General features: G+C 45.5%; 1 protein-coding gene across 2 annotated transcripts in view; it reads right to left on the bottom strand.

Annotated features, from left to right (window-relative positions):
• Positions 1 to 2,279: 2,279 nt before the first annotated feature.
• The window catches only part of CPNE4 (copine 4), a 412,933-nt gene continuing 389,489 nt past the window's right edge, over positions 2,280 to 25,723 (bottom strand). For both annotated transcript variants that reach the window (XM_037061286.1, XM_037061284.1), the window contains 5 exons: positions 18,879 to 18,933; positions 15,877 to 15,928; positions 13,455 to 13,588; positions 9,648 to 9,884; positions 2,280 to 4,024 (listed from right to left, as the gene is read on the bottom strand). In XM_037061286.1, the coding sequence (XP_036917181.1) occupies positions 3,890 to 4,024; positions 9,648 to 9,884; positions 13,455 to 13,588; positions 15,877 to 15,928; positions 18,879 to 18,933 (613 nt within the window). In that variant the 3' untranslated portion in view covers positions 2,280 to 3,889. The remainder of the gene's footprint in view (positions 4,025 to 9,647; positions 9,885 to 13,454; positions 13,589 to 15,876; positions 15,929 to 18,878; positions 18,934 to 25,723) is intronic.

Here is a 25,723-nt window from a genome sequence, read left to right as displayed (position 1 = left end):
TATCTGAACACTTGAGTGGGTCAATATTTTCCAAATGACCTGTGCATGATATTGCAGAATCTCACATGGTAAAAGAACCATTGAAAATGCCAGAAGAGGTTTATTGATACGATTGCCTATTTTACATTGCAGCTAACATTTGAGAAGCCACCACTTGTTGAGTTTTGATGTGGTAAAAAGAAGGATAAGCCCCCTTATCTGAGAGAGGAAAAAATTCTCCTCCTCTTATCAACTGTGTTGCCGTGTAAGGCTAGATTCCTTGATGGTACTTCAACCAAAACATCCCGTCACAACAGGTTGAGTGCAGAAGCAGAGATATGTGAAGAGACCAGCTGTGTTTCATGAAACAAGACCCACAGGGCTTCTCTGTCCCACTTTTTCTTTGGTTTTGCAAATATACATTTTTAAATAAAGATATTGTATTTCTGTTAACATGTAATGGGTTGACCATTGATGTTTAAATGAATTGTTAATATATTACATTTGCAGTTTCAATTTCCAGTACAGAAAATATTGATAGTGTCTATAGACAGTATCTATTAAGGCCCAGGGGAGAGCAGGCCATGGGTGGGGAAAATCAGTGCTTCCAAATTTGTACTCACGATCCAACACAAGCTCAGAGGCATTTGGCATTTTGTAGTGTCTAAAACGACTTTTTGATTTTGAATGAGTTTCCCCTATTTGCAAATTGGTGGGATTTATGTGAAACATCAGGTAACCCAATTCTCTTGAAAAACTGGGTGACCTGGCCACATTGGGTCCACACTGGCCCAAGGTCCTGGGGCTGGGCTGCTCCCTTTTGGACACACCCTTTCCAGCTTCCCTCTGTCCACACCACACTCTACTCTCTATGTCCCTTCGTTTGAACCCGTTCCTTCCCAGTCGTTCATGTGGCTTGCTCAGCTCCTGGGAGCATCTGCATCTGGAATGTCCCATCTACATGGCCTCCTTGGTGGCAAGAAGGTGGGAAGACCTACTTGTTTCCCGAGACTCTTCCACTGCTGCTAGGGGGTGTTGCACATCACAAGAGGCCAAGAACTCACAAAGGAAAGCTGAGATCGCTAGATGAGAACACATCCCTGAGATGGGGACAAAGGTCATGTTTTAAGGCACATTCTCTCATCTCTCTTAAGAATCTGCTGCTTGGGATGGCAGTGGCTGGGTATAGTGCCAGGAGGATGGTTGCAGTGGGGATTATTCAAGATGAGTTTGGGCTCAGGAGCCAGAGTGTCTGTGTTCAAAACTTGTCAATGCCTTGTGAGAGCTGTGTGACCTCCGGTTAATTACCTAAGCTCTCTGTGTCTTAGTTTCCTTATGTGCAAAATGAGATTAACACTACTACTTACCTTTTAGGGCTGTTGGGAGAATTAAATGATAGTATGCGGCAAGCACTCAGAATGGTGGCTGGCATACAGTAAGCCCTCCATGATTGTTAGCTATTATTAATTTTTGCTGTTGTTCTTTTGAGCTGGGCAGCCCTGGTCAGGTGGCTCCATTGGTTGGCGCATCACCCCAGACACCAAAGGGCTGTGGCTTCCATCCCCCATCAAGACACATGTCTGGGTTGCAGGTTTGATCCCTGGTTGGCAACCGATCAATGTCTCTCCCTCACTTTCTCTCTCTCTCTTTTTTTCTCTCTGTCTCTCCCCCTTCCACTCTCTCTAAAATCAATAAATGGTATATCCTTGGGTGAAGACCAGAAAGAAAAAAGAAAAGGGAAGTAAACTGTCACTAAGGTTCTGCCCGTCAAACTGAGCACTGTCTTTATCACTCCCTCTCACAGAGCCCAGGAGTCCAAAATGTAATAGATCTCAAGAGATATTTGAGAATGACATAGGGCATCATTTTGATTGCCAGCCACAGCCACTTAATCTACCTATTAAAACTGTGATGGGTTTGAGATCACTCAGGAGGCACATTAACAATTTTATTCATCCATCCATCCATCCATCCATCCATCCATATATTCCTTTGACTAGTCACATCTTTCTTCATTAAATATCTATTGAGTTCTTACTGTGTTCCAGGCACACAGACAACGAAACTCATGTCCTGGTTCAGGGCTAGAAACAACCACCAGCTACTTCTGTAGGATGGAAGCTAAATATTTTAATTCCTTGTTTGTTAAAAACAATGAACCATGTTTCTACAAGACTGTGTGAGAGCCTGTCCTACTCTGAGGCCATACCACCTACATGAAATAAATCACTGCTAGGAAATTGCCTTGAAAAGAGAAACAAGACCATAACGCTTAGAAAAAATTCTGTAAGTACCCAATTTATTCATAAAACAATACAGTTTAAATATTTATGATTTTTTCCAGTCATACATTTTTACCATCATTCCCAAAATGTTGTGCTGACATGTATTTGCAAGGTTAGAATCTATAATTATAACACTGGAAATTATACAAGGCCTATTTGATTTGCATGTTAATATGTTTCCCCTCAACGAACAAACAACAACAGATCTATTTTGCCTTGTGATTTACTTCCCCGTCTCTATGACTATCTTAAGATTTTTATGCTGCAAAACACTTGTCCATTTCTGTGTGAGGATTATACAAGTGAAACATTCATTCTTCTGGTTGAAGACTGGCCAGTTTATAGCGAAACAAAACACCTTCACCTAAAACAATGGTTCCAGGCATTTCTGCTGATAGAGTTGGTTCTCGGGAGTGATAACAAGAGGCAGAAAGAAGACCCACACAAAGCTTAAAAATCACCTGAGTGGGCCACATTTCTGGGGAGCCACACTGCATGGCCAAGTGCCATGGACAAGTCTCCACTATCGTGGTTCAACTGGAGACTTTCTGAGGTCATTCCTAGGGGTTGATGCAAACATGGAATCATTCATGCAAAGTGTGTGATGCCTCCTTTAAGAAGGCAGGCCCGCCAGGAAGAGAACTCCCTCGTCTGTTTAAGGAAGAGGTGTGACTATAAAGCAGTGAGACTGATTTTGGGTGTGCAGCTTCTGGACTCAGTCTCACTGCTTTCTACTCCCACCTCGGAGACAGGCAGGGCCTGTGTGCCCCTGGCGGGGAAGAGGTGGCATTCCCAAGCAGATGAGGTTCTGCCCTGTTTTGGATGGTCTCCACAGCACACCCTAAAGTCTAGAACCTCAGTACTCTCCGTGCAGTCTGAGAACTGTGCTGGCATCACCTGGGACCTTGTTGGAACTGCAGAATCTTGGGCAGACCTAGGGCGTCACAGCCTGAATTTTGACAAGATCCTCAGGTGATCTGTGTGCATGGTAAAGTCCGAGGGGTACTGGGCGAGGAGCCCCAGACCCACATCAAGAAGACGGCTAGGTGGCTAGCCCTCTTCTTTAGTAGAGAGACCATTCTCAGCAGGGATGAGTTATAGATAACAACCGCAAAAACTGGGTGTTTCTTTTATTATTTAAAACATGCAAAATACAGTCCATGCAGCTGCCATTTTGAAAAGTCTCTCATCCTGAAGCAGATAAAACCAAGTATGTTTTGGCTATCGACGTTTGGTAAATGTTCCAAAATGCTTTACAGTGTAAAGATAATAAGAAATTTAGCAAAATTTCAACAAACCTGTATAAAAAAACTGATACAGATACCATTTTATTTCAAGGCGACATGCTGTAATGTAAAGAGTAAGTTACAATTATTTGTGTTTCTTTGTAAAAAGTCTTTAACAGTACCAGGGCTTACCAGATCCAGGCCTCAGGGCTACACATGCAAACAAACAAACAAACAAACAAAAAAACAGTCAGTTAGTTAAAAATCAACAAAACGTGCTATTTTTAAATGTATACCTGTTTTGTTTTTTTTTGTTTTGTTTAGTTTAGGTACAGGAGTAGTAGAAGTATTAAATAGTAGCAGGATAGTATTTCAGAGTGCTGTAAAAGTGCACAGAGTTCATGGTGCTAGTGTCCTGGAAGACTCATACACTTCTGACGAACATTTTGGCTTAATCCCTTTGCCATTGTAATAGTCCACGACTTGGTTTGGGACTTCAGCCAACACGCTCTTTGCCAGGGCAGCTGGAGATGCCTGTGGGGGAGAGGAAAGCACCATGACTTTGGCACCCGACCAAGGGAATCTGGTTGAGAATCAGCCTAGAAGGCTTGAGTCCTGTTCTGAGCTGCTAGACTCTCTTTCTCTCTCATTCATTCATTCATTCACTATTTGTCCAGGGCCTCCAAGCAAGAGTTGCCAGGTTGTTCGAAAGTGCACCATTAATTTCCTAATTATATTTCTACACGCCTGGCTCAACATATAAAACTATTCACATCTGAAATATGGGTGAAAGTTGGATAGCAGAATGAATGGTCTCACAGTTTTGTTTCTGATTTATATTTAATTTTAGACACTTATTTATGTTCCAGGCACCATGCTAGAGATTAGAGGGTCTATGATTCTTGCTATTGGGGAAGTTAAAGTCGTGTGAGAGGAACCTGGTATGGCCAAAATTAACCCTAGCTTGAGGTAAGACACAACACATGCTACGAACTAACAGCATCACATCCAATGGGAGCTTATCAGAAATGTAAAATCCTAGACCCGCCCTCGCTACTGAATCAGAATCTGCACTTTAACTCGATGCCCACATGATTCTTGTGCATGTGAAATCTGAGAGGTACTCCTCCAGAGTCACAAATGCTGTGTGACCGGAGCACAGGAAACAGAGAGACTGGGTCATCTTGGTGGAAATCAGAGCAGGCTTCCAAGAGAAGGTGGCATTGAAGGAGGGCATGTTTTAAAATGTAGAGAAGGAGAGGATGGGCATTTGATCATCTTGGGGATGATGAGTCATCTCATGGGATTGAAGTGAGTGTGTGTGTGTGTGTGTTGCAAGTGCAGGGTTGGTGGGACATTCCATTGGAAACATGGAATGCGCCACCTTGAGGTGGGAGTTGGGTGGGATGAAGCGTATTGAATACCACCACGCTAATTAATGCAGCTATTACCCTATCAGCACCGTGGCTCCACTGTACGATTTCAGGCACTAAGGTGGAGGTTGATATTCTGCATGGACTCTAATATTCAGTACTAACTCCTCAACCCCTGGACAAGCAGAATTTCCCAAACCTCATTATAAGTACTGAATAGATTGAAAATCTGAAGCAGAGTGACAAGTTAACAGGTATTTGAGATTCCTCAGCAAAGACCCCGAAGGAAGGGGAGTGAATGAAATGCCAGGCGGCCTGGTTTCTAGCTCTTTCCTTCCCATGTGGCTTGTCACTCAACCATTCAGCTTTGCTAGACAAAATAGGAAGGAATAAGAATTCATTCTCTCACAGAGTTTTTAGGAGGCTCAAAAGAAGAGTCTTATCTTAACAACAATCTGAAAACATGGTGGGGAGTTTTTCTAAAATGATTCTTCACATTTTGGAGATGCTCTAGCATGTTGGACACTTGACATCCATGAACGCTCTTATTTTATAAATAGCTGCTCAGGGCTGTGTTTTAGATCATGGTCCACACGTACACTGGGGAATGTAACGAGTCATTCCCACCCTCTCTCTTGGGCCACCTCTCACGTAAAGGTTACACAGCCGAATGCGTGATTCCCTAGGCTCCCTTCCTTCTGGGTAGGTCCCTGTGACTCAACTTCATCTTTGAGACATAAATGAATGTTTCCCGGAGCCTATTTCTTGGAAAGCTTTTCTTTCTTGGTTAAAAGGGAGAGACATAGTTTTCTGTTTCCCTTTCTTCTTCTTTCTTCTTGTTCTTGTCCTTCTTCTTCTTCTTCTTCTTCAACTGAAATATGATTCCTAGGGCTATGGCAACCATTTTATCATTATGAAGCAAGAGCAAAGAGAATCACCAAGTGCTGGCCCTGCTGCTACCGAATCATTGAAAAACAACAACAACGAAACAGATGTCAGCAGCCTCCAGCCCCTCCACTCTGCCTATGTGAGAAAAATATTTCTGCACTTACGTAGTCCAGGGTTTCTCAACTTTCACACTATTGCTATTTTGAGCCAGATAACTCTTCACGTGGTTACTGTTCTGTGCAATGTGGATGTTCACCAACATCCCGGCATCTCCCACTGCATGTGAATTAGGTCTCCACAACTGTCACCATTAAAAATGTCTCCACACATTGCCAAATGTCCCCCGGAGAACAAAGTCACGCTTGGTGAAGAACCATTTGTGTAATCCACTATAAGATGGATTTGCTGTTATTGGGAGACAAAAACTGCCCTAAATAGAGCTGTCAAAAAGAACTCGCTGCAATGATGGACATGTTCTTTCTCTGTGCTGTCCAATATGGTGGTCACTAGACACATACAATCGATGAACCCCTGAAATGTGAGTATTGCAACTATAAATCTAATATTTTATTTTAATGAATTTAAATTTAAATAGCCACGCATGGCTATTTGCTGCTGCGTCGGACAGCATAATTCCTAAGCGATTCTCTATTTTCTTACGTGTGTTGGTGGTTCTGGTGAGAAAATAGGGATGGGGGGAATAAGTTGGTTAGGAAAAGGCCAAAAATGTGAAAGCAGTTGGTAGTAACAGCTGTATTTATTAATCAGCTACACGGATCAGGCACTGTGCTGGGCTTTATGTGGATACCACCTTTGCTCTTCCAATGTGTGTGCTGTGTGCCTCATTTTACAGGTGAGAGGCCGTGGTACAGAGGGGTTAAATAACTTGCCCAGAATCACAGAGCTCGGAGCCCGAGCGCTGCCCACTTCCAAGCTCTGAGTTACCATGCAGAACAGAAAATGAGCGATGATGACTCATAGGTTACGGGCTTATATGAAATGTATCAGGTCCGCACTTTTCATTTTATTTATGGCTTCTTGAATTCAGCGTAGTCTGGATAATGAAATGGTTTTTCAAATCTAATTTAAAATCCACAAAGATAAGCCAGGCTCTGCTCCTGGCGTTCTGAGGTACTTGTCCGCGGAGTGGCTGGAGACTGTGTAGGGCCGACGGTGAGCGGTGGCCCACTTCCTTGCCCTGATCAGGTCACTTCCCTGGTTGTCGATGCCTCCCCCACCAGCTCCCTGCTTTCCAAGGCTCTGCCCTTCCTGATATTCCCAGCTCAAGCTGTAAGGCTTTCCTCTCTGCTCCCAAGTCCTGCAGCAACATTTTGGCTTTTTTCAACCAACCGCAGGTTGGGTAGCGAGGGATTTTTCTGCGGACACCAACCATGCAGCTCCCCAGTGAATGCCGTGAGGCCCGGCCCCAAGGCTTTACCACCTGGCTGTGGTCCCAGTGCTAGCGCATGCTGTGCACACTTCGCACGGGAGAAGGGGTCTGGGGTAGAGGCCGGAGCCTTGCGTAGGTCAGCACACAGATGTGTGTGCATGTGCAGGGGTCAGGGAGAGGGTGGTTTGAGGAAAAGCACAGCTCTCCTAGGGAGTCAGTTCTTTGACCCTTCATTCAGTCAAAATTATAGGTGGTAGTCAGTGATGTGGCTGCTTCTCTCTGGCTGACAAAATGAAGCAGGACATCACAACCCCGAAGAAAACCCCTCTGCCCACCTTGGCATCAGACAGGTAAGTAGCTTCGCTGATGAACGTGACTGTAGTGTATTCAGCCTGCCCCAGCATATCCTTTCTTGAAGAGGACACCACTCCTTGCTGTCCACGTGCAACCTGAGGGCACGGTGAGGCTCTTTCACCTAATGAGTGGTTTCTTTGGAAACCTCCTCCTTTGGCTGGTGGAAGATGGGGTACAGTGGAACAGCCACCCCTCAGCCATGCTCATTGCCTAGGAGCCTGTAGGGGTCGCAGGTGCTGCTGCTGTTACTTGGAACTCCCCCTGAACTGAACTCTAGTCAAGGATTGATTTTATGCTCCTTTCGTGATTCTAATTACACCGCAGCCCTCCGTAAGAGGCCACTGTGTTTCTGAGCGATGTGCCTCATCATTCAAGGGGCCCTGGAACACACAGTGACCTCCCTGCATGGTCCCGGCAACTCATGAGATCTAGGCTTCAGAGGAGGCCACTGGGCTTGTGATTTACCTGAACACTGGCTTTTGTGACTGTCCCAACAAGGCAGCGGAACAAATGGCAGTTTGTGCAAAGCACAGACCGAAGGCCCTGATGCTGACACTGGGACTTGTCTATACCAGTGATGGTCAACCCAGCCCTCCAACCTTTATGTTTACCTTGCCCAGTGTGGTGGGCTCCCAGAGTGGGTGCAAAGAGGGCTATACATGAGCCTAGACAGATCTGATACACTGGCTAGGGTGCTGTCAAGGACTCATGTGAATGAGGGGTTTGGGCTGGAGTAGAAAGGCTTTTCCAAAAAAGCATCAGGCAGGATGCTGGTTGTGGATGGCGTAGTGCCTGCCCCTCCCTCTCCGGGCCCTAAATAGCTGAGCTCCTCCACCCTGAGGATGGAGGAGCTGCAGTGCCAGCTAAAGAAGATGTTTCTGGCAGGGCTCCTGAAATGTGGGGACAGACTTCACTGCACGAATGGTCCCAATGACAAAGGGGTCACTGCAACAGGGATAGGAGGGCATTCTCACGATTTCTAAGGAGACAACAGAGTTGTTTCAGGGCACTGAGCACCCCGAAGATTCCCTCCTGCAGGGGCAGCTCAAGTCCAGTCCCCACCCACTGGGAGCATGTTGCTGGCCCCACCAGCAGTGGACAGGACAAAGCCTCAGGGGACACCAGAGGCGGGGAGGGGGCAGTGACTTTCACTAGGGGTGAAAGACAAAAGGTCACAGAGGACTGTGTGCCAGCCCACATTACCCTTAAGGACTCCCAGATACAGCTGGGGAGGCCCCGAGGGGGGCTTTGTAGGACTCAGGGGTGTCTTTCTGGGCAACCACAGCCCCGCAGGTACAGGGTGGTGTTGAAATTTTAGAGGTGCCCCTTCTTCCATGAAGTTAATAATTATCCAAAAATTGGAAATGAAAAAAATTATCTTTGAGCACTTTTAGATGTTCCACTGCAGCGCTGGCACGTGTGCTTTTGGGGTGTCGGAGGGTGTAATACTTATCATTTAGTATTGATTAGAACGGCTGTAAAGCTAGATGTTAACTTATTAAACAAATTTCAGTCTAGCAGAGGAGGTAATCCAAAGTCTACTTATTTATTTCTAGCCCTGTTGGTCATCGCCTAGTGTTGAACCTACCCAAGCAAACTCGCTCCAGCCTTGTCCCCACTGACCACAATCAGCTGTTTTGTGTCCTCCTCTGAACCACCTCGTGTCATCTCACTGGCTCCCTCAGTGAGTTAAATAAATCTCTGACGCTCCTTACTGTGTTTCTAGAAGGTTGAGGTTTCCGTCATTTTGAAAATGCACTTTGCCAGGGCCCACACAGGCCGGGGCCCAGGGCAGGACAAGCAGAAGCCAGGCGGAATTTCAGCCGTTCCTTGTTTCTTTGGCCAGGCCCATGTGCAGGAACAATCTGCTCACCGGTACACGGCAGCCCGAGGGCACCGAGATCCTACACTACAGAAATGGGGACAAGTGCCAGCGACATATCGGCTACCATAGCTGGCCTGACTTCTCATCTATCCTTCAACTTACACCTTTATTTCCAAAGAGCCACGCTCTCCATATCCTGTGTGGGGGATAGCCTGGACTGGGCAGGGACAGCTGGCTTTGCTTCACTGCAAACCCGGGGACACAGGTAGGGAGTGAAGTTTTGTTTTGGTTCTGCGCCCCCATCGAAAGCCCCTGAGATACACGTACGTGTTTGAAGTTTCTGAAGGGCACGAACTGAACAATGTCTCGAAGGACTGGCTCTCCCTTGGGTGACCGTAGAATCCCATCGTCGCCGTCCAGCATCTGCATGTCACTGAAGTCAGCGTTGCCCACGCCCACGATGATGACCGACATGGGGAGGTGGGAGGCGTGGACAATGGCCTCCCGGGTGTCGGCCATGTCTGTGATGACCCCATCGGTCAGGATGAGCAGGATGAAGTATTGCTGCAATGGATCAGACACAGGGCAACGACAGGGATTAGCGGAGGGGTGGGAATGGGCCGGGGGAAACAAGGACAATACCAGTTACACACCCAGGCGGCTTCAGTGCACACTGACAACCGCAGGAGTGACAACAGACTTTTTCTGAGTGCCTGTGCAGACGGCCCTGAAGACTGAAGGTTATGATGAATGGGACTTCAAGGCAGGCAGAGCAATTATAGGTTAATTCTAACAACCACCTTGGTGAACGTCCTGAAGCGCAGGGTGGTCGACCGAGCAGCGGCGAGGGCTCGGGAGGTCTGGCTCTAGAGCCTGGTTTTCTGAGATTCTGGGAAAACGCTTATCTCCTCTGGGTCTCAGCTTCATGTCTCAAGTGAGGGGTGGAAGTAGATCATTTGCACGGCCTTCTCAGCTTGAGGATTTTAAGAACCTAAAGCGGCACTGCCCAACACAAGAGCCACCAGCTCCACGGGACTGCTGAGCCCTTCCTGGAAATGTGGCTGGCCCAATGGACACAAATTTCTAATTTTATTTCTTTTAAATAAATTTAAACTTCATTTTAAAAATGGATTCCAGATTCAGTTATTGGAAACCTTTTACGTATGTTTGAAACAACTCAAGTATGTAAATCTACGTTCTCCACTATCAATTTATACAGTCTAAATAAAGATCAAGTACTTGTGATGATAATTTAGCATGCAAATTAAAATGATGTATGTGTAAAATACACACTGGGTTTTGAAGACTGGGCATAAAAAGGTGTAAAATATCTTATAATTTTTATATGGAGCACATGCTAAAATGAGATTATTTTATGCATTTAAAAATACTTCTGAGCCCTGGCTGGCATAGCTCAGTCGATTGAGCGCGGGCCTGCGAACCAGAGGATTGCGGTTCGATTCCCAGTCAGGGCACATGCCTGGGTTGCAGGCCAGTGCCCAGTGGGGGACACACGAGAGGCAACCATACATCGATATTTCTCTCCCTCTCTCCTTCCCTTCCCCTCTAAAGATAAATAAATAAAACATTGAAAAAAAAAACTTCTCAGAAGGGGTCTGTGGAGTTCATCAGCTGCTAAAGGGACCTATGGGACAAAAGAGGTTGAGAATCCCTAATCTGAAGAGATCGTCAGGTTTCTAGAATCTGACCCAGGGTTAAGAGGTACGAGGCTGCAGACCGCCAGAACAAAACCCCGATGGAAATTTCCAGGGAAGCTACAGCAAGAGTTGCTTCCAAAGCCAGGCTAGGAAAATGCTCAGGATGGAATACTACGGTCTGTGAATGTGCACGAGGCCCTGTTCAGATACAGAAGAGCCTTTTTTTTCCTAGGAGAATTCTACAGAATTGAGGAGAAAACCCTTACAGCCAGCCTCCCCGGATCAATTTGTGGAAGAATGTGAGGGTCAAATGTGAGACCCTTAGCAATTAGTGACGACAGGGGGGTCCTGGACCACACACTGTTCAAAGCACAGGAGAAACCTTCGGGGAAAAGAATCATTGTTCCCGGGTTATAAGGAATGTTTATTTGGGATATGTGGATTAGACACTTTCTGCACTATTTCCTGATTGGTCCTTCCAGAACTGACCACCTGTCCCTGGGTGAGCAGGTGACAGGCAAGAACTCACACTGGCTTATATCAGGCCTAAATCCACACCTATGTTAGCCTTGTCTCTTTTTACACTTTTGGTTCCTGGTTTCCCAGAGAGCTGAGATGACTTTTGTTTTCAATCTGGGCTCTGGGGAGCCCTGGGGACACTGGATACTTTTGGGAACACAGTGGGTAAAGGATCACAGACAAGTTTGGATCCCACCTCTTAGCTCAGATTCAGCAAGACCGGTCTGTTTCTTTACAATCTACTTTCTATGTTGGGTTTCTGAGTAACATGTCATTTGAAGAACTTGAATTTGAAGTTCTGATGATAAAAAAATTGTTAAAAACAAAATGAAATAATGAAATAATGACCCTGCCCAACGGTTATCCCAAATCTTGCATCTGTGAGGAATCAGATTTGCTCCCAGGACTCCGTGGGTTTGGCAAGGTGGAAGTACTATTGATTTTGGCAAGTGCAGTTCTCAGAGGGAAGTCGGGAGGAAAGTCTGACTGGCACAGGTGGAGGAACCCATGGGGGGAGAGATGCAGATGGTGAGTACAGGAAAGTTTTTAAGTGAATTTTGCTCAAAAGGGAGGTAAACTAACGTATATAGCTCTATATGGTAAAGAGATGTCAAGGGAAAGATTTTAACTTAAACAGGAGATATTACAAGATTAAAAAAAATCCTCATCTGCGGGCACGCTTATTGATCTTGTAGAGAGGGGAAGGAAAGGAGGAAGAGAAACATCGACGTAAGAGAGAAACATCAATCTGTTGCCTCTCGTACACACCCTGACTGGGGACTGAACCTGCAACCCAGGCATGTGCCCTGACTGGGAATCGAACCAGCAAACTTTTGGTTTATGGGACAGTGTTCCAACCAGCTGAGCCACACTGACCAAGGCAATTATAAGATGTTCTATTTGTTAGTGAAAATGAGTCTTCAGTAAGAGGGGGAAAGATAGGTGAGAGAGAGGGAATATGGCTGCTGGGTCAGTGTCCTTGGATAACAGAGAGGAGACGTGCCCCCGAACAGAAGAGGAGAGGCTGGGATTCAAGATAAGCAGGGTGTGCCGCCCATTCTGCCCTGAGGGGAGTCTGAGAACAAGGTGCAGTGCCAGGGGTGAGATGAGCTGATGGAAGGAAATGATGCAAATGCAGCATCTTGGAACCCAGGATAAAATCAGAGAGAATATTCCAGACATCAGTAATGTTAGACTAAACCTGAAAAAAAGCCCTAATGCTGAAAAAAGACATATATGGATGTCATTAAACCTGATACATAGGAAAGTTATTCTGGTAATAGACAGGGGTGGGCAAAACTAGGTTTACAGTTGTAAGTACATGAAACAGTCCTTTTTCAATGTTATTTATTAACTATCGTATGGTTTCTTTGTATTATAACTGTAAACCTATGTTTGCTCACTTTGTGTTTAACTCAAAAATATTAGGGAAAAAAAACAAATTTTGCTGGGCCTTATAGCCTTGGTTTGCATTTTTCTTAAGAAAACCACAAACAGAATGTACAACAAATCTTTGCTACGATGTTCTGTGTCTCTGCACCTGACCACCAGGGGATGGAGATATCTATGGTTCTGCTTCATTTGCATCTATAACATGCGTACATGGGACAGCAAGTTTACTTTGGACAGTTTTTCCTTCTTCCCAGGAACACCACGTGGGTGTGACTGATACTCCAGCGAATAAAGGACATTCCATTGTTGAGTGCCCCCTCTGTCCAGCTGAAGTTGTGGGCACTGGACATGTGTCATCTCTAAGCCTCACACTAACCCGGCAGAGACGGGCGGGATTATCCCCCGTTTTCGGATGAGGAGCCTGAGGACAGGAGAAGACTGTTACTTGTCCAAAGCACACAGGCAGAAATGCCATAATTTATTGTCAGAATGGGGGTGTGCTATGGCCAATATCCCAGGGAGAAAGGGCAATCCCCCACTGGCAGGCAAACTGCCCCCGCCTTACCGACGCCTCCTTGGTGTTCGTCTCCTCTGAGGCCGACTTGGCGACCTTCTGAATGATGGGGGCAATGTTGGTGGGGCCGTAGAGCTGGAGCTTGGGGAGGCAGCTCTGATAGGCTTCCACAACCCCTTGAATTCCTAAGGTGAAATTGACCAAGGTCAATAATCCAGTTGTCCCCTCGAATACATTTATAATCAAACACACACACACAAAGCATTAAATTCCCCCAAATATCCTTCCTAACATCACATGTATGATCTTAAGACAAAAAAAAATACCATCCTGTTACTTCCACCCCCCACTGGAATCATTCTCTTTAACGGCTTAAATCAAAAGCAATCTTCTTCACCAACTTTTCCCTGATATGCCATTTTACACATAATATTTCATTAGATTCTCATAGCACAATGAAAAAGATATTATACCCATTTTACAGGTGAAGAGACTGAGGCTTAGAGAGGTTACATGATCTGACCCTGGCCACTCAGCAAACTCAGGACTGAAACCCAGGTCTGTTTGGCTCTATGGGCTGTGCTCTCAGCCTGTAGGCAGTCAGCTCTGCTGCTTCTCTAGTTTCCACGCCTCCTTGTTGATGCTACTGTAGTGCATACCACCACCCTAGTCTGCTTAGAGGAGCTATCTGTACGTGTACATGAGCATCACTCCAGATATTAAAGTCCTTGTGGGCAGGAGTTGTGACTTACTCCCTCAAAGGTCTCGAGGGAGGTCAGGCATACCACATGTCTGACGAAGAAGCAAAATGGTGACACAATTGTCTGCTGAGGACTGTAGTACAGTCAAGTGACATTCATCATTGTCATCAACCGCAGATTACAGGTTTCCATTCTGGGGCCACATGAACCAAGGAAGTATTAAAGGTGGGACTCTGCTGGAAGGGACAGTTCTGACCGTGCAGCTTCTCCTCGTATGGTGTGAGCCTTGACTGCACATTTAATGTCATGCTCACGATCCCACAAGAGCCCCATTGCTAATGAATTTTATTCCACTGGCTCCTCTTGGTGCCTGTGCCTGTGTTAGCTCTCGCCTTTCCCCGTTTAACTCATCCTTGATCCCTTTCTATCCTGAAATACTCCGCTGGTCCTGAAATGGTTTTCCACACCCACCATGCCTTGCACACCGGATCTTGGGTATTTTGGATAAGCACGTTCCGTGTGTTCTGCCCTTATACACAGGCTTCCCCACTGATGCTGCATCCTCTTTGCTCAGCCCCAAAGCCTGTTATTCTAGAGACAGATGTCACGTCATTTTGTAGCTTGCTTCCAAAACTAAATAACAACTCAACAGAGGCTCTTTTCCTATTTTGGCTCTTGAGTTTTATCTAAGTTTTTACCGAAGATAAGCAAGTTGGATTTCTCTTTCAAAAGTAACAGGCAGATGAATTATAAGAGTGTGAAACGGGTGACCCCTGGGCATGTATTTTGTTCTGCTCTGGTGAAAAGCTATTCTTATAGTTTAAGAATAGGGGTGGTGAGGGATGAGTGAACTCTAAATCATGGTAAATTTAGGGTGGGGGATCACGAGAGAGAATAACGGCAGAGTGGAGAGCAGGTCTCAGAGGTTACTACGTGCAGAGCCAACGCTACTGATGTCACGTTCTCGGACACGAAGTGCTGACTTGGCGAAAGAAACTGCTAGATGCTCTACGTACTGCACTGGATCCGAATTAACCCTGGATCAGCTCCCTTCCTCCTGGACAAGGAGGAGAGAGAGATGGACATTTCTACCTATTTCACTATAATAACCATCTTACAAGCTTCATAGCAACAGGTGTATGTGGCTCTATTTGTCAGCAGAAAGAACAATTCCAGGATAAAATGTATCATCATAGATGTCATCACCATTGTTCTGTGGAACTGTGTTGGGGAACTTCTGCCCGGAAACAATGAAACAGGGACCCAAGCCTTTGAGAAGGCTTTCTCTAGCACAAACCATGTAGCTACTCATCGGACGTCACGGAGGCTGTATATCCTTTGCCAACATACTGCAAGTGTCAAATGATGTCCATGTCCTCCCCACCCACACCTCTACCTTATACCTTCCTAGGGAGGAAGTTGTGAAAAAAATAAATACTTGAGAGAGACTTGGAGAGCAGAAAGAGGAAATCATCACTGCCTATCAGGTGAACTCCCCACCCCTCCCGTTTTCTGGCCAGAGGAATCCAGAATTGGAATCAACACTCTCGCCATAAATTCAAGACGTCTTCTGCATGTTGCTTTTTTCACCTCTTCATTTTCTGCTCTGTCATCATGGCTCTCTGCTGCCTTTGGAGTAGTATGGTCTATTTGGGCCCAGAAAATCTACTTCTCTGCCATGGACAATGTTAACGGATAGACCGCCTCAGGGGGGAGAAATGTGCAAGCAAAAGGGCCAAGAGACACTGGCTTTCTTTCACGTTGCAGTTTACCTGCACACTCTGGGTTGTCTTCATTAAAGTTGATTGCGAAGTCATGAGAGACCTAGACACCAATTAAAATTGTAAAAAGGGAGACAGGAGAATTACAACTTTAATCCAGTAAGTAGGCAGAGGGTTGAAGAGTTTGCAAACAAATGCCCATTACATCCATTATGTGTCAAGCAGCAGGAATCACTTGAAGACTTCACACAATCAGTCAGAGATGGAGGGTGAATTCTACGCTCCCTGTGGAGTTGAGGTGACAGGGAGCATAGAATTTATCTAGAATCAGATAAATGCTGGCAGAGGGGGAGAATAATGCATATTAAAAAAGCCAAGATAAGATCTCGGAAAAATGTAACCCCAGAAAGAACTGGCCACAGGCTGGAGGCTTAGATCCGGCTGAGCTCTACTTGGATCCGGTGATTGAAAAAGGGTGAGTCAGCACCATGTCTGCTCAGCACGGCAACGGCTGTACCGGCTCCCACTCCTGCTGACATTTGAGATTCATGCTACAGGACAGCAGGATTTTCACGTACATACAGGTAAAATAGACTCCACTTTTGGAGGAGTGATAATATATCTTGTACTATTCCAACACACATTCCTCTACCTGGCAGGACCCATCACAAGGCCAAAGGACATATTTACTTCTTTCTTTATAAAATCTGAAAAAACAGGAGGGATGTCTTGGTGCCTGGATATTATTGGATCATTTGGGGTTTGACAGAGACTTCCATTTCAAAGGTTGCTTCCAAGCTGTGCCTTTCTTGGGGGTTAGAAAGTAGTCACTGTGTTAAAACGCCCCTCTTCTCTTCATGGGGGGTCAGAGCGGATGCTGTTGGTGCATGGCCCACCTTTGCTGTCCTTAGCTCTTCCAGGCAAGTCGACTGACTTCCAACGACCTTACCTGCTTTGGTTACCTTCAGTTTTCCTTGGGTCTCCAGAGCCTGCTTTTGCTTGTCCCAGTGACAGGTTGAAAGTGTTGGGGAATTAATGGGGCTTGGGAGCAGCCCTTCCTCGGTGGCTGATAGGAGACAGTATATCAGTACCCAGCCCTCTTCCCCCTGGGCACTCTGTGTGCTCCACTCTGTCTTCTTGGGCCCCCAGCAGGATTAAGGTCTGCTGCCCACTATGGTAAATGACTTGTCCGGATGCCCTCTGTCGATTTCCACTCACTTCCCCACTTTCTGTTGACGTTCCCTCCACCACTCAGATAAACTACTCGCATCTAGATCCTGTCTCAAGGTCTATGGGAGAACGTAAACTAAGACAGAGGTGCCTGTGGCTCAAATTCAAGGCAAACGCTGAGGTTTTAACCTAAAGAAGTAAATTGCGGTGACCTTGTAAACTTGCTGGGGGCACCTGACCTGCTGAGGCCATGAGCGCCTGTCTGGGACAGAGGGACAATGAGGCCTGAAACAGGGGACACTTGTGGGAGCAGAGTGAGGAGGTGTGAGGGGAGCATGTCAGAGCAGCAGGAAGAGGCTGGCTGACAGGCAGGATGGAGCCAGGGGGTCCGGGGAGCACGAGGACTTCAGAAACCAGCCAGAAGGGTAGTTACACCAGGAGGGGGACTGGGCAGATGTCATGTCATAAACTGAAACTGGTTGAGAAAAGGAAGGCCTGGGACGAGGTGTTCGCAGCCCTGCCGGGCCAAGCTGAGACCGGAGGACTACCTGGCAGGGATGCGGTGGGGACGCTCAAGCATCTCTGGGTGGTGGTTGAGCGGCATTCCAGTGTCGAGGGTCAAAGTTCTGTGCAGAAGGTGGGCCCCTGCCTGAGCATGTTCTGGAGCTGACACCTCCCCTGAAAGAGCTGCATCTCCTCAGCTCTGGCTAATTCGTGCTGTGTAACCTTTTAATCTTAGTGTCGCCAGGCCTTTTCGTTTTTTTAAAAGAGGCCAGAAATGTGACATTTTATATGAAACTGCCTAAATCTTAACAAAAAATTGTGTGTCAACTCTAATACATTTGTGGCCTGAACAACGTCTCCAGGCCACGGCCAGTCGGCAACTGCAGTTCTCTGTCCTTCCCCCCTGCGTGCTCTAGTTCCCACAAATGCTTCTAGAACTCTGTGGGCATGCCCGGCAGGCAGGCCAGCGTGGCATACAAGGCAGACAAGGAGGACAGGTCCCAGGGACACGCCACTCCAACCACTACTCTTTCCAGCAGTCACCGGGAGATGGATACCCTCCTTTAGCGAGGGCACAGAAGGGGAAGGGCCCTGGCCTGACAGCTCTGGTGTGGGAGTCAATGTCAGCACCTGCCTCCTGCCTTGAAACTCTGACACAACCAGTAAAGGAGAGGTTGATGATTGGACAGTGCTGCCTGCACTTGACTTGGTGAGGCTGGGGCAGGAGCCCTGTTGCCCTTCCAAGGTCCTCTCACCTGGGGAGCTGAGTCCTCTGTGGAGAGCGTTCTGCAGGAGCATCTGGTCTACCACCCTAGGGCACCTCAGCTCCACCCCGGTGCACATCTCTCTCTGTACAATCTTTGCCTTCTTTGTGTCATAGAAATCAGGATCAAAACTAGGCAGGAGCCCAATGTTCTCATAGGAAGCATTCAGCTTCTCCATTCCCTAAGCCAGGGTGGTTCAATCTTAGGACTTCTCTGTGTCTGCCACATAAGACTGGTGCTCAGAGAATTGGGGTGAGGGAGTCTGTAGACTTCGTTGTCATGGACTTCCATGGTTGGTATTGTCAGTAGATTTTTCTCTAGGGGATAGCTGAATAGATAGGTTCTGAACCACTGCAGATCGACTTCCTGAGTGTTTTCTCAGCCTCCAACCATATCTATAAGAAGCTAAGACCTGAAAGCCCTCACCTCGACCTCTGAGAAGAACCGTTCATCATACCAGGAGGTTGGGGTTCCTCAAAAGACAGGCTCTGAGGGCCTAGTCTCGCTGGTTCTGAAGACCAGTTCTGAGCTTTTGGGCCCTACTTACATAATTACATTGAGCCAAAGGAGCGAGACTGCTGTGAAGGAAACAGCAAAGCATTTCTGCTCACTCACCGTGTACTCTGGGGGTATCCTGGCACCGAACCCAAAGGCTGGGAACATTTTGTCACTGAAATAAAAAAAAAAGAAGTTGCTTTATTTATCAGCTAATAAGGAAGAAAAACATGAACCCGGTCACCTTGCTAGATACGTTGCTATGCCAGATGCTGACTCCTGCTTCTGGATTATTTGCGGCGCTGGGACAGGCAGATGGGCGAGCTGGACTAGCAGGGGTAATTAAACACCAAGAAGTCATCCCCAGAATTCACTTAATCATTAGTCTGCAACTTCTTCCCTTACTTTTTTCGAGATTTGACACCAAGGAATAAAATGGCCCCAGGAGTTCCTCACCTCCTTTATCCCCATACTCTGTCTCTTTTGAAAAAATGATCACGGCTTGTTAACCCCTGTGGTTGACTATGATAGATATATGTTATCTTCTTAAATCCTTACAGGGAGATAATATTATTCCCTCTTTACAAGTGGAGAAATGCCTTGGGAAGTAAAGTGACTAGTCCAAGATCATGCTGCTAGTTAGGGTTCAAGTCCAGATAAGCCTGAATCCAAGGGGATATTAAACAGTAATAGAAAGCTTGGAAGGCTGACCTATTGACACAACTTGGTTTCATCGACAGAACTCACTGTATCCACTAGTTTATCTCACATAAGCAGCAATAAATTGTTTGTCTTTTCTTGTCTCCTCAATTCAAAGGAATGCTGCATTTTATATCAATATCTCCAAAATCTCCACTCCCCCTGCCTCGCACTACCCCTTGCCTCTAACTCCAGGGTGATCCTTGCCATAGAGTGTGTGCCTAATAAATTTTTAATGACTAGATAAGATAATGCATGAATCGAATCATTACAATATGGCTATGTAAAGAAGAAAAATTCTTGTGAAAACCAACGACAGTCACATATATGCCTTTTGGTTCGGTTTCTCTCATGGTATTGAAATTTCTCTCAATTTACTCATTCATATATGTTATATCTTAACTCTAACTTTACTGTACAATGGGTGACAGGTTGGGGAGAAGAATGAACACTTATTGGCATTAATGTGCCAGGCAGTATGCTAGGCACTGAATACACTTATTTAATTTTCAAATAACCTTTGAAGTTCCACCTACTTATTATTTCCATCTTATAGGTGAATAAACAGAGTCCCAGAAAGGCTAAGAACATCTTAGGAACCCTAAGGTGTTTCCCGGGGAGAATTGTGTGACTCCAAAGCCCCTGCTTTTTCCATTGACGATTACACACAGCACTAACTGTGACTCCCCTATGGCACTTCCCGCAGCAAGGCCCCCTGGCTAGAAACACGTATTTCTACCCTTAAGCAAATTCTGTGCTCTCAGAAGATTGTTGCAATGGACACTCTGGAATGGCGCTCTCGTCAGAGGGCGTGTCCTTCTCACGCCATTTACCTTTTACTTTCCTTCCCATTAAAAACGCCACTGAGATATGTTCTTGGAACAATCCCTACATTTCTCAGTTCTTCGCAGAGTTAGTTTTAGAGAAAAGAAAGTTCAGGCTAGGGCTCACTGTCCCTCGGCATCTCTATAAGCAAAAGGGAACACCCGCCCCCTCCCAACCCCACCCCATGACTGGCTGAGAAGTCAAAACAGCAGAGTGCAATTCTCGCCCATCATCACCTCTCTGATCTAAAGATCATTAGTAGCCAAGGATGGCTTCTATGGAACTTGACCAAAACACAGCTAATGTGACCAAATTTGGGGTAGGGATTGGTGGATGCAAGGAAGCCGGAATTCTGTGAAACCAAATCTAAATTCTCCAGAAAACCACGAACTCCCCCCTCTTCCTCACTGTTGTGTATATAGGAGCTTTGTGGCACATTGCAACTGGCATGTATTAGAATAGGCATTAGTGCTGATAAACAGAGAATCACAACAGCTTATAAAGGGTCAGCCACAGGTCTGAGAAAAAACACTTCTGGTCCTTGGAAACATGAAATCCTTTGCCACAGCAATGCCTCCTGAACCACAACAAGGGCCAGCAGGTGCGAGGAGGAATCCATTGGGGAATTTTATAGGTAATTTCTAGTCGAATCTGGCAGAAAGCTTTCCTGGAGGGAGGATGGGTCCTAGTTCTTTCAGCTCAGAGATGGGTCAGAAGTCAAAACAGGAACCCAGGAGGCACCACAGACTCTATTTTATTTTCTTCTTTGGTGAGTTTAGGAAGGGTGTGATCTACCATCCACTCGTTTCTAATCACCAAACCAGTGTTCCAGCCTTAATGACACTCCTTTGCACCTTCTCAGCCACCCCTGGGAATTTGAAGTTGCTGAGCATGATGTGCTGTTATGTAACTGAATTTGAAGCATATGGAGGTGGGAAAAACGCCTCACCTACAAGATTAACTAATGAGCTGGTGGAGCAGGGTGGGGGGCGGGTGGGCAACAATCCTCTGACGTTAGTCACCACGAAGACCCCAATAATAAGCAAACTAAAGAAAAAATGTCAGGCCTAAGCACAGTGAGTTTAAACACTGCTCTTCCTGATTAAAAATGAAACTAGCAGAGAGGAGTCTTATTACGTAAGAGGCAAGAGAAGGCAAGTTGAGCTCACAGTGAGCATCAGCAGGCCAACGCGTCCCAGAATGCGAGACTGGATCCACTCTGTGCTGAATGAAGGGGCCATTTAGCGACTATTGGGAAAATGGTTGGTGAAAGACGACTACGTGGAAAATTCAGGGGCACACCACCACACACCCCTGAAGGCAATCTTTCTTCCTATTGTAATAAAATAGTATCAAATGCAGTGAAAGAGCCTATGGCCTTCAATGCTAATAAGCACACTGTTCTTGAGTTCTTTGGGAATGACCGTGGTGGAAGCATCTCCAGATGGAAGATTCATCTTCCACCACCATTTGTACCCTCCCTGTTAGGAAGGCTTTGAACTAAGGTAAGAGGTTAATCAGCGTAAAGACAAATTACTGCATCCACAGGAAAATGGAGACACACTCAGAGCAAAATGACACTTCAGAACACCTAGATATTACATAAAGACTGTTCTCTAAAACAGTGGCTTTAAAACAGGGGTACCTGGAAACGCAGATATGCAAAACCCTTCTGAGGCTGTAAGAGCGTGTTTTTCTGCTGTTTGTTTTTTTTCTTTTAAGGAATTCAGTATTCGGTTTCCCAGCTCCCTACATAGTCTTTGCTGAAACTGATCTTCTGGGAAGACCTGTGATGGAGAGACCTGTTCTTCACTCACATCTTTCCTTTCAGAATCACCCTTTCCTTTACCCAGTCTGACTCTTAACCACCACGGTGTACTGCTCCACGGTGTAAAACGCTCTACAGGAACAATTCTAAATGTGAATGATTAAATCCGTTTGCAAGTCAAGTAGTTGCCAATTTTTGCTTTAAAAAAATTGTAAGGAGTGCTGATGTCAGCTGGTAGATTACTAAAAAACATATTTTGATAATAGACCACTCTATGATTTTTTTGATATACAACTTAGAACTGAACAGGACTACTAGTTGAACTCTTTCCATCACCACATACTTACTTGTAAGGACAAGTTTCCTCAGCATCCACATTGATAAGAACAAAAAATTGGAGTAAAATTGATGCTAGACTCTCCCACTCTGGTAGTAGGCAGCATTCACCTACAGATCAGGAAAGTAACTGAAAACGCACCCAATCTGTTTCATGAAGAGTTGTTATTTGTTAGAGGCAATAATTAGGTACTAAAATTTTGAATGTACTTGTTCTTTTGATGAGTTGTGCACTAATAATGATTATAACAGAACTCAACCAGAAGATATTTTTAAAGTACTTGGAAGATTTTCATCACAAAAAATTTTAGAAATTGAAATTTTAAAGTTTATATTCATATACTTATGCTAGAAACATGTGATAAGGTGATTGATAAAAGAATTTCAAACCAAAAATTTAAAGGTATGTTATGATGAAATCCTATGGGGGAAGGGAATGGAAATAGGAGTTTGTGAAAAAGAAAAACAAACAATTAAGATTCTCCACTCAAAATGAAAAGCTTGTTCATGCATTTTTAAATGGATGCTGGTGGGTATCTAATAGCTGTGGCATTTAGATTCCCCTGAATGCACTCACAAAGTTATATAAGAGTTTTATTTTTAAATGCCCATATTTACAATACATGAGAATTTTCATTCTTTGTCACTATTTAAACTTATGATGGAAAAATGTTAGATTTCAATGTAAAAATGTGTGAATGTTATGCATTTTTATAAAATTCTTTTTAGGGTCATATGAGCCAATTTTTAAAAGTCCTTGGTCCAAAATGACCTTTAATTTGACACAAGAGTTCTGTCCCCTATTGTGTAGTTTATTTTAATTTTTAAAAGATTTTATTTATTTATTTATCTTTAGAGGGGAAGGAGAGGGGGAGAGAAACATCAATGTATAGTTACCTTTCATGCGTCCCCTGCTGGGTGTTGGCCTGTAGGGACCCAGCCTGCAACCCAGGCATGTGCCCTGACTGGGAATCGAACCGCGATCCTCTGGTTCACAAGCTCACACTCAATCCACTGAGCTACACCAGCCAGGGCTTGTAGTTTATTTTTTAAAAATAAATTTAGAGTATTGCCCTGGCTGGTGTAGCTCAGTGGATTGAGTGTGGGCCTGCGAACCACACGATCGCGGTTCGATTCCCAGTCAGGGCACATGCCTGGGTTGCAGGCCAGTTCCCGGTTCCCGGCAGGGGATGCACAAGAGGCAACCATACATTGATATTTCTCTCTCTCTCTCTCTCTCCTTTCCTTCCCCTCTAAGATAAATAAATAAAATTAAATTAAAATTAAATCCTCCCAAGTGGTTCCAGTGTGCAGCCAAGCACACCAAGGAGGAAGCCTGTTGCCTCGGTTTCTGAGATCCTTGTCTCATTCTGGGGTGGTCCCATCTATAAAACGGCAGCCTGTGCTTCCAAGCAGTGCACTCAGGATCTATACTCTCTGGACAGCAGATACACCAGCCTTTTTTATTAGAGGACACGGCAGGCGGCCAAAGCCACATCTCAATGAGACCAATGAACAGCTATCGCCTTGGCCTTGAGCAGCCCGAGGTGACCAGGATGTTTGTAGGAGCTGGGCAAATCTACAACTGGCTAGCAAAATAGGAGTGTGTGCCTGTGTGTGCAAGTGTAACGTATGGAGTCAAAGGGGAGGGGATGAGTGGTGGTGTGTTTCAGAGGTGCAGAGATAGAGCAGGCTAGCGGGATTTCCTTCTGGATTGGAGAACCAGACACCTGGAAGGAGCTATGTTTCCAGGCCACCCTGAGAAAGAGATTTACACGTCTCTGAAGCTGTTCTATTTCACGGGTCACCTCGTCACAACCTGTCAGCAATGACTGCACAGGGTAGAAAGAACACCCTGGCTGTCAGAGGCTGGGAGGGATTTCTAAGGCTCATGGGGATCAAAACCCTCCATGTCACCGCAGGAGGGGCAATGATGCCTTCTGTCAGTTTTTATTCAAGTGTTTCTTTTTGAGCATCAACCTCACTGGCTTTGATCTAAGAAAAAATTAATGCCAAAGCACCGACTTGAAATTTCCTGACTCGGCCTGTCTATTGCCTGTCCACCCACGCAAAGGCGGCACTTGTCAGTTTGCAAGAGAGCAGCTTGCTTTACCCAGTCTGCTGGGGAGTCTCTTAAAAGAGTGCCCAGGTTTTACAATCCTCCTTTTCTTCCTAGGAATTTGTTCATTTTATGCCGAGCTGTCATATATATATACATATATATATGTGTGTATACACACACACACACACACACACACACATACTTATATAAGTGATCGCCTGAGCTGAAGAGACCTGATTTTCTTGGCCACTTGGGGCCCATAACTTTAGTATTATTCTATTACAGTTTTAAAAAGAATCACGATTTTTCACATAACCCCTAAGGTGTCATATCTTATTTTGGTGCTGGACCTGTATTTTTGAGGGAATACAAAACACTCCCCAGACTCTGTCTGCCTCACACTATAAAGGGATAGCAGCCCTGAAAGATGAATGTGTCACTCCAATCAGAGTCTCCACATCCGGCGAGCGAGGTGATCAGTGAACAGAGACAGGTGGCAGCTTGTTCCAGACCAGCCAGCAAGGCTGCCCCAGGCCACAGTCAGGGTGCTGGCCGTTGGCACCTCATTTTCTGACAACCCACCAATTTTCTCTCAGGAATTCATTATTACACGGCTTCTCCCCTGAAGAGTCAGCTTCACTATTAAGCACTTATTGAATGACACGTATCAAGTGCATTTACTTACTTTGCTTCTTTTATAAGCATTTCAAGAATTTAAAAGTTACTAAGATTACCTCCTTCCACTTCCTTGTCTCCTGTGCACACATTATTATACTGGATTATTTGGGGTGTGTGTGTAATGTATGTGTGTGTGACAGAAAGAAGGGTGAGTGTGACTGTTTTGGAGTCCTGAGGATGTACAGAGAAGTTTCTGAAAGTGGAGATGCAACTTGTCAGTCTTTTCTTTTCTTGGTAAAAATCTCCATATGCTACAAACCCCTTTAGGCATCCTTCCTGTATTTGGGCCTAAGGAAATCAGAGCTGAAATTCAAGTTATTGTCTCAAGGTGAAATATTGGAAGTATCCCTTCAATAAGGGAATGCAAATGCTGTTGTCCTCTGTTCTGACTGTTCGGGAGGGGAAGTGTCGGGAAGAGCCCGAGTGTTTAAAGCTTTCTGATTTTACTGGGCCTGTCCGTTCATTCCCCGGTGGCCCTCATGCCCCTCTGAGTTCCTGGCAATGATCACACTGAGTCCAGAGACTCGCCAGCAGGAAGGACCCTAACGGGACCTTTCCCATTACTTGTCCTGTTGGTTCCTAGGTTGGGTCATTCTT

This window comes from Sturnira hondurensis, unplaced genomic scaffold (genome assembly GCF_014824575.4).
Source record: "Sturnira hondurensis isolate 20B ecotype Veracruz unplaced genomic scaffold, ASM1482457v3 Scaffold0013299, whole genome shotgun sequence".
In the NCBI taxonomy this organism is placed as follows: domain Eukaryota; kingdom Metazoa; phylum Chordata; class Mammalia; order Chiroptera; family Phyllostomidae; genus Sturnira; species Sturnira hondurensis.
This window is presented reverse-complemented; position numbering and strand designations above follow the sequence as displayed.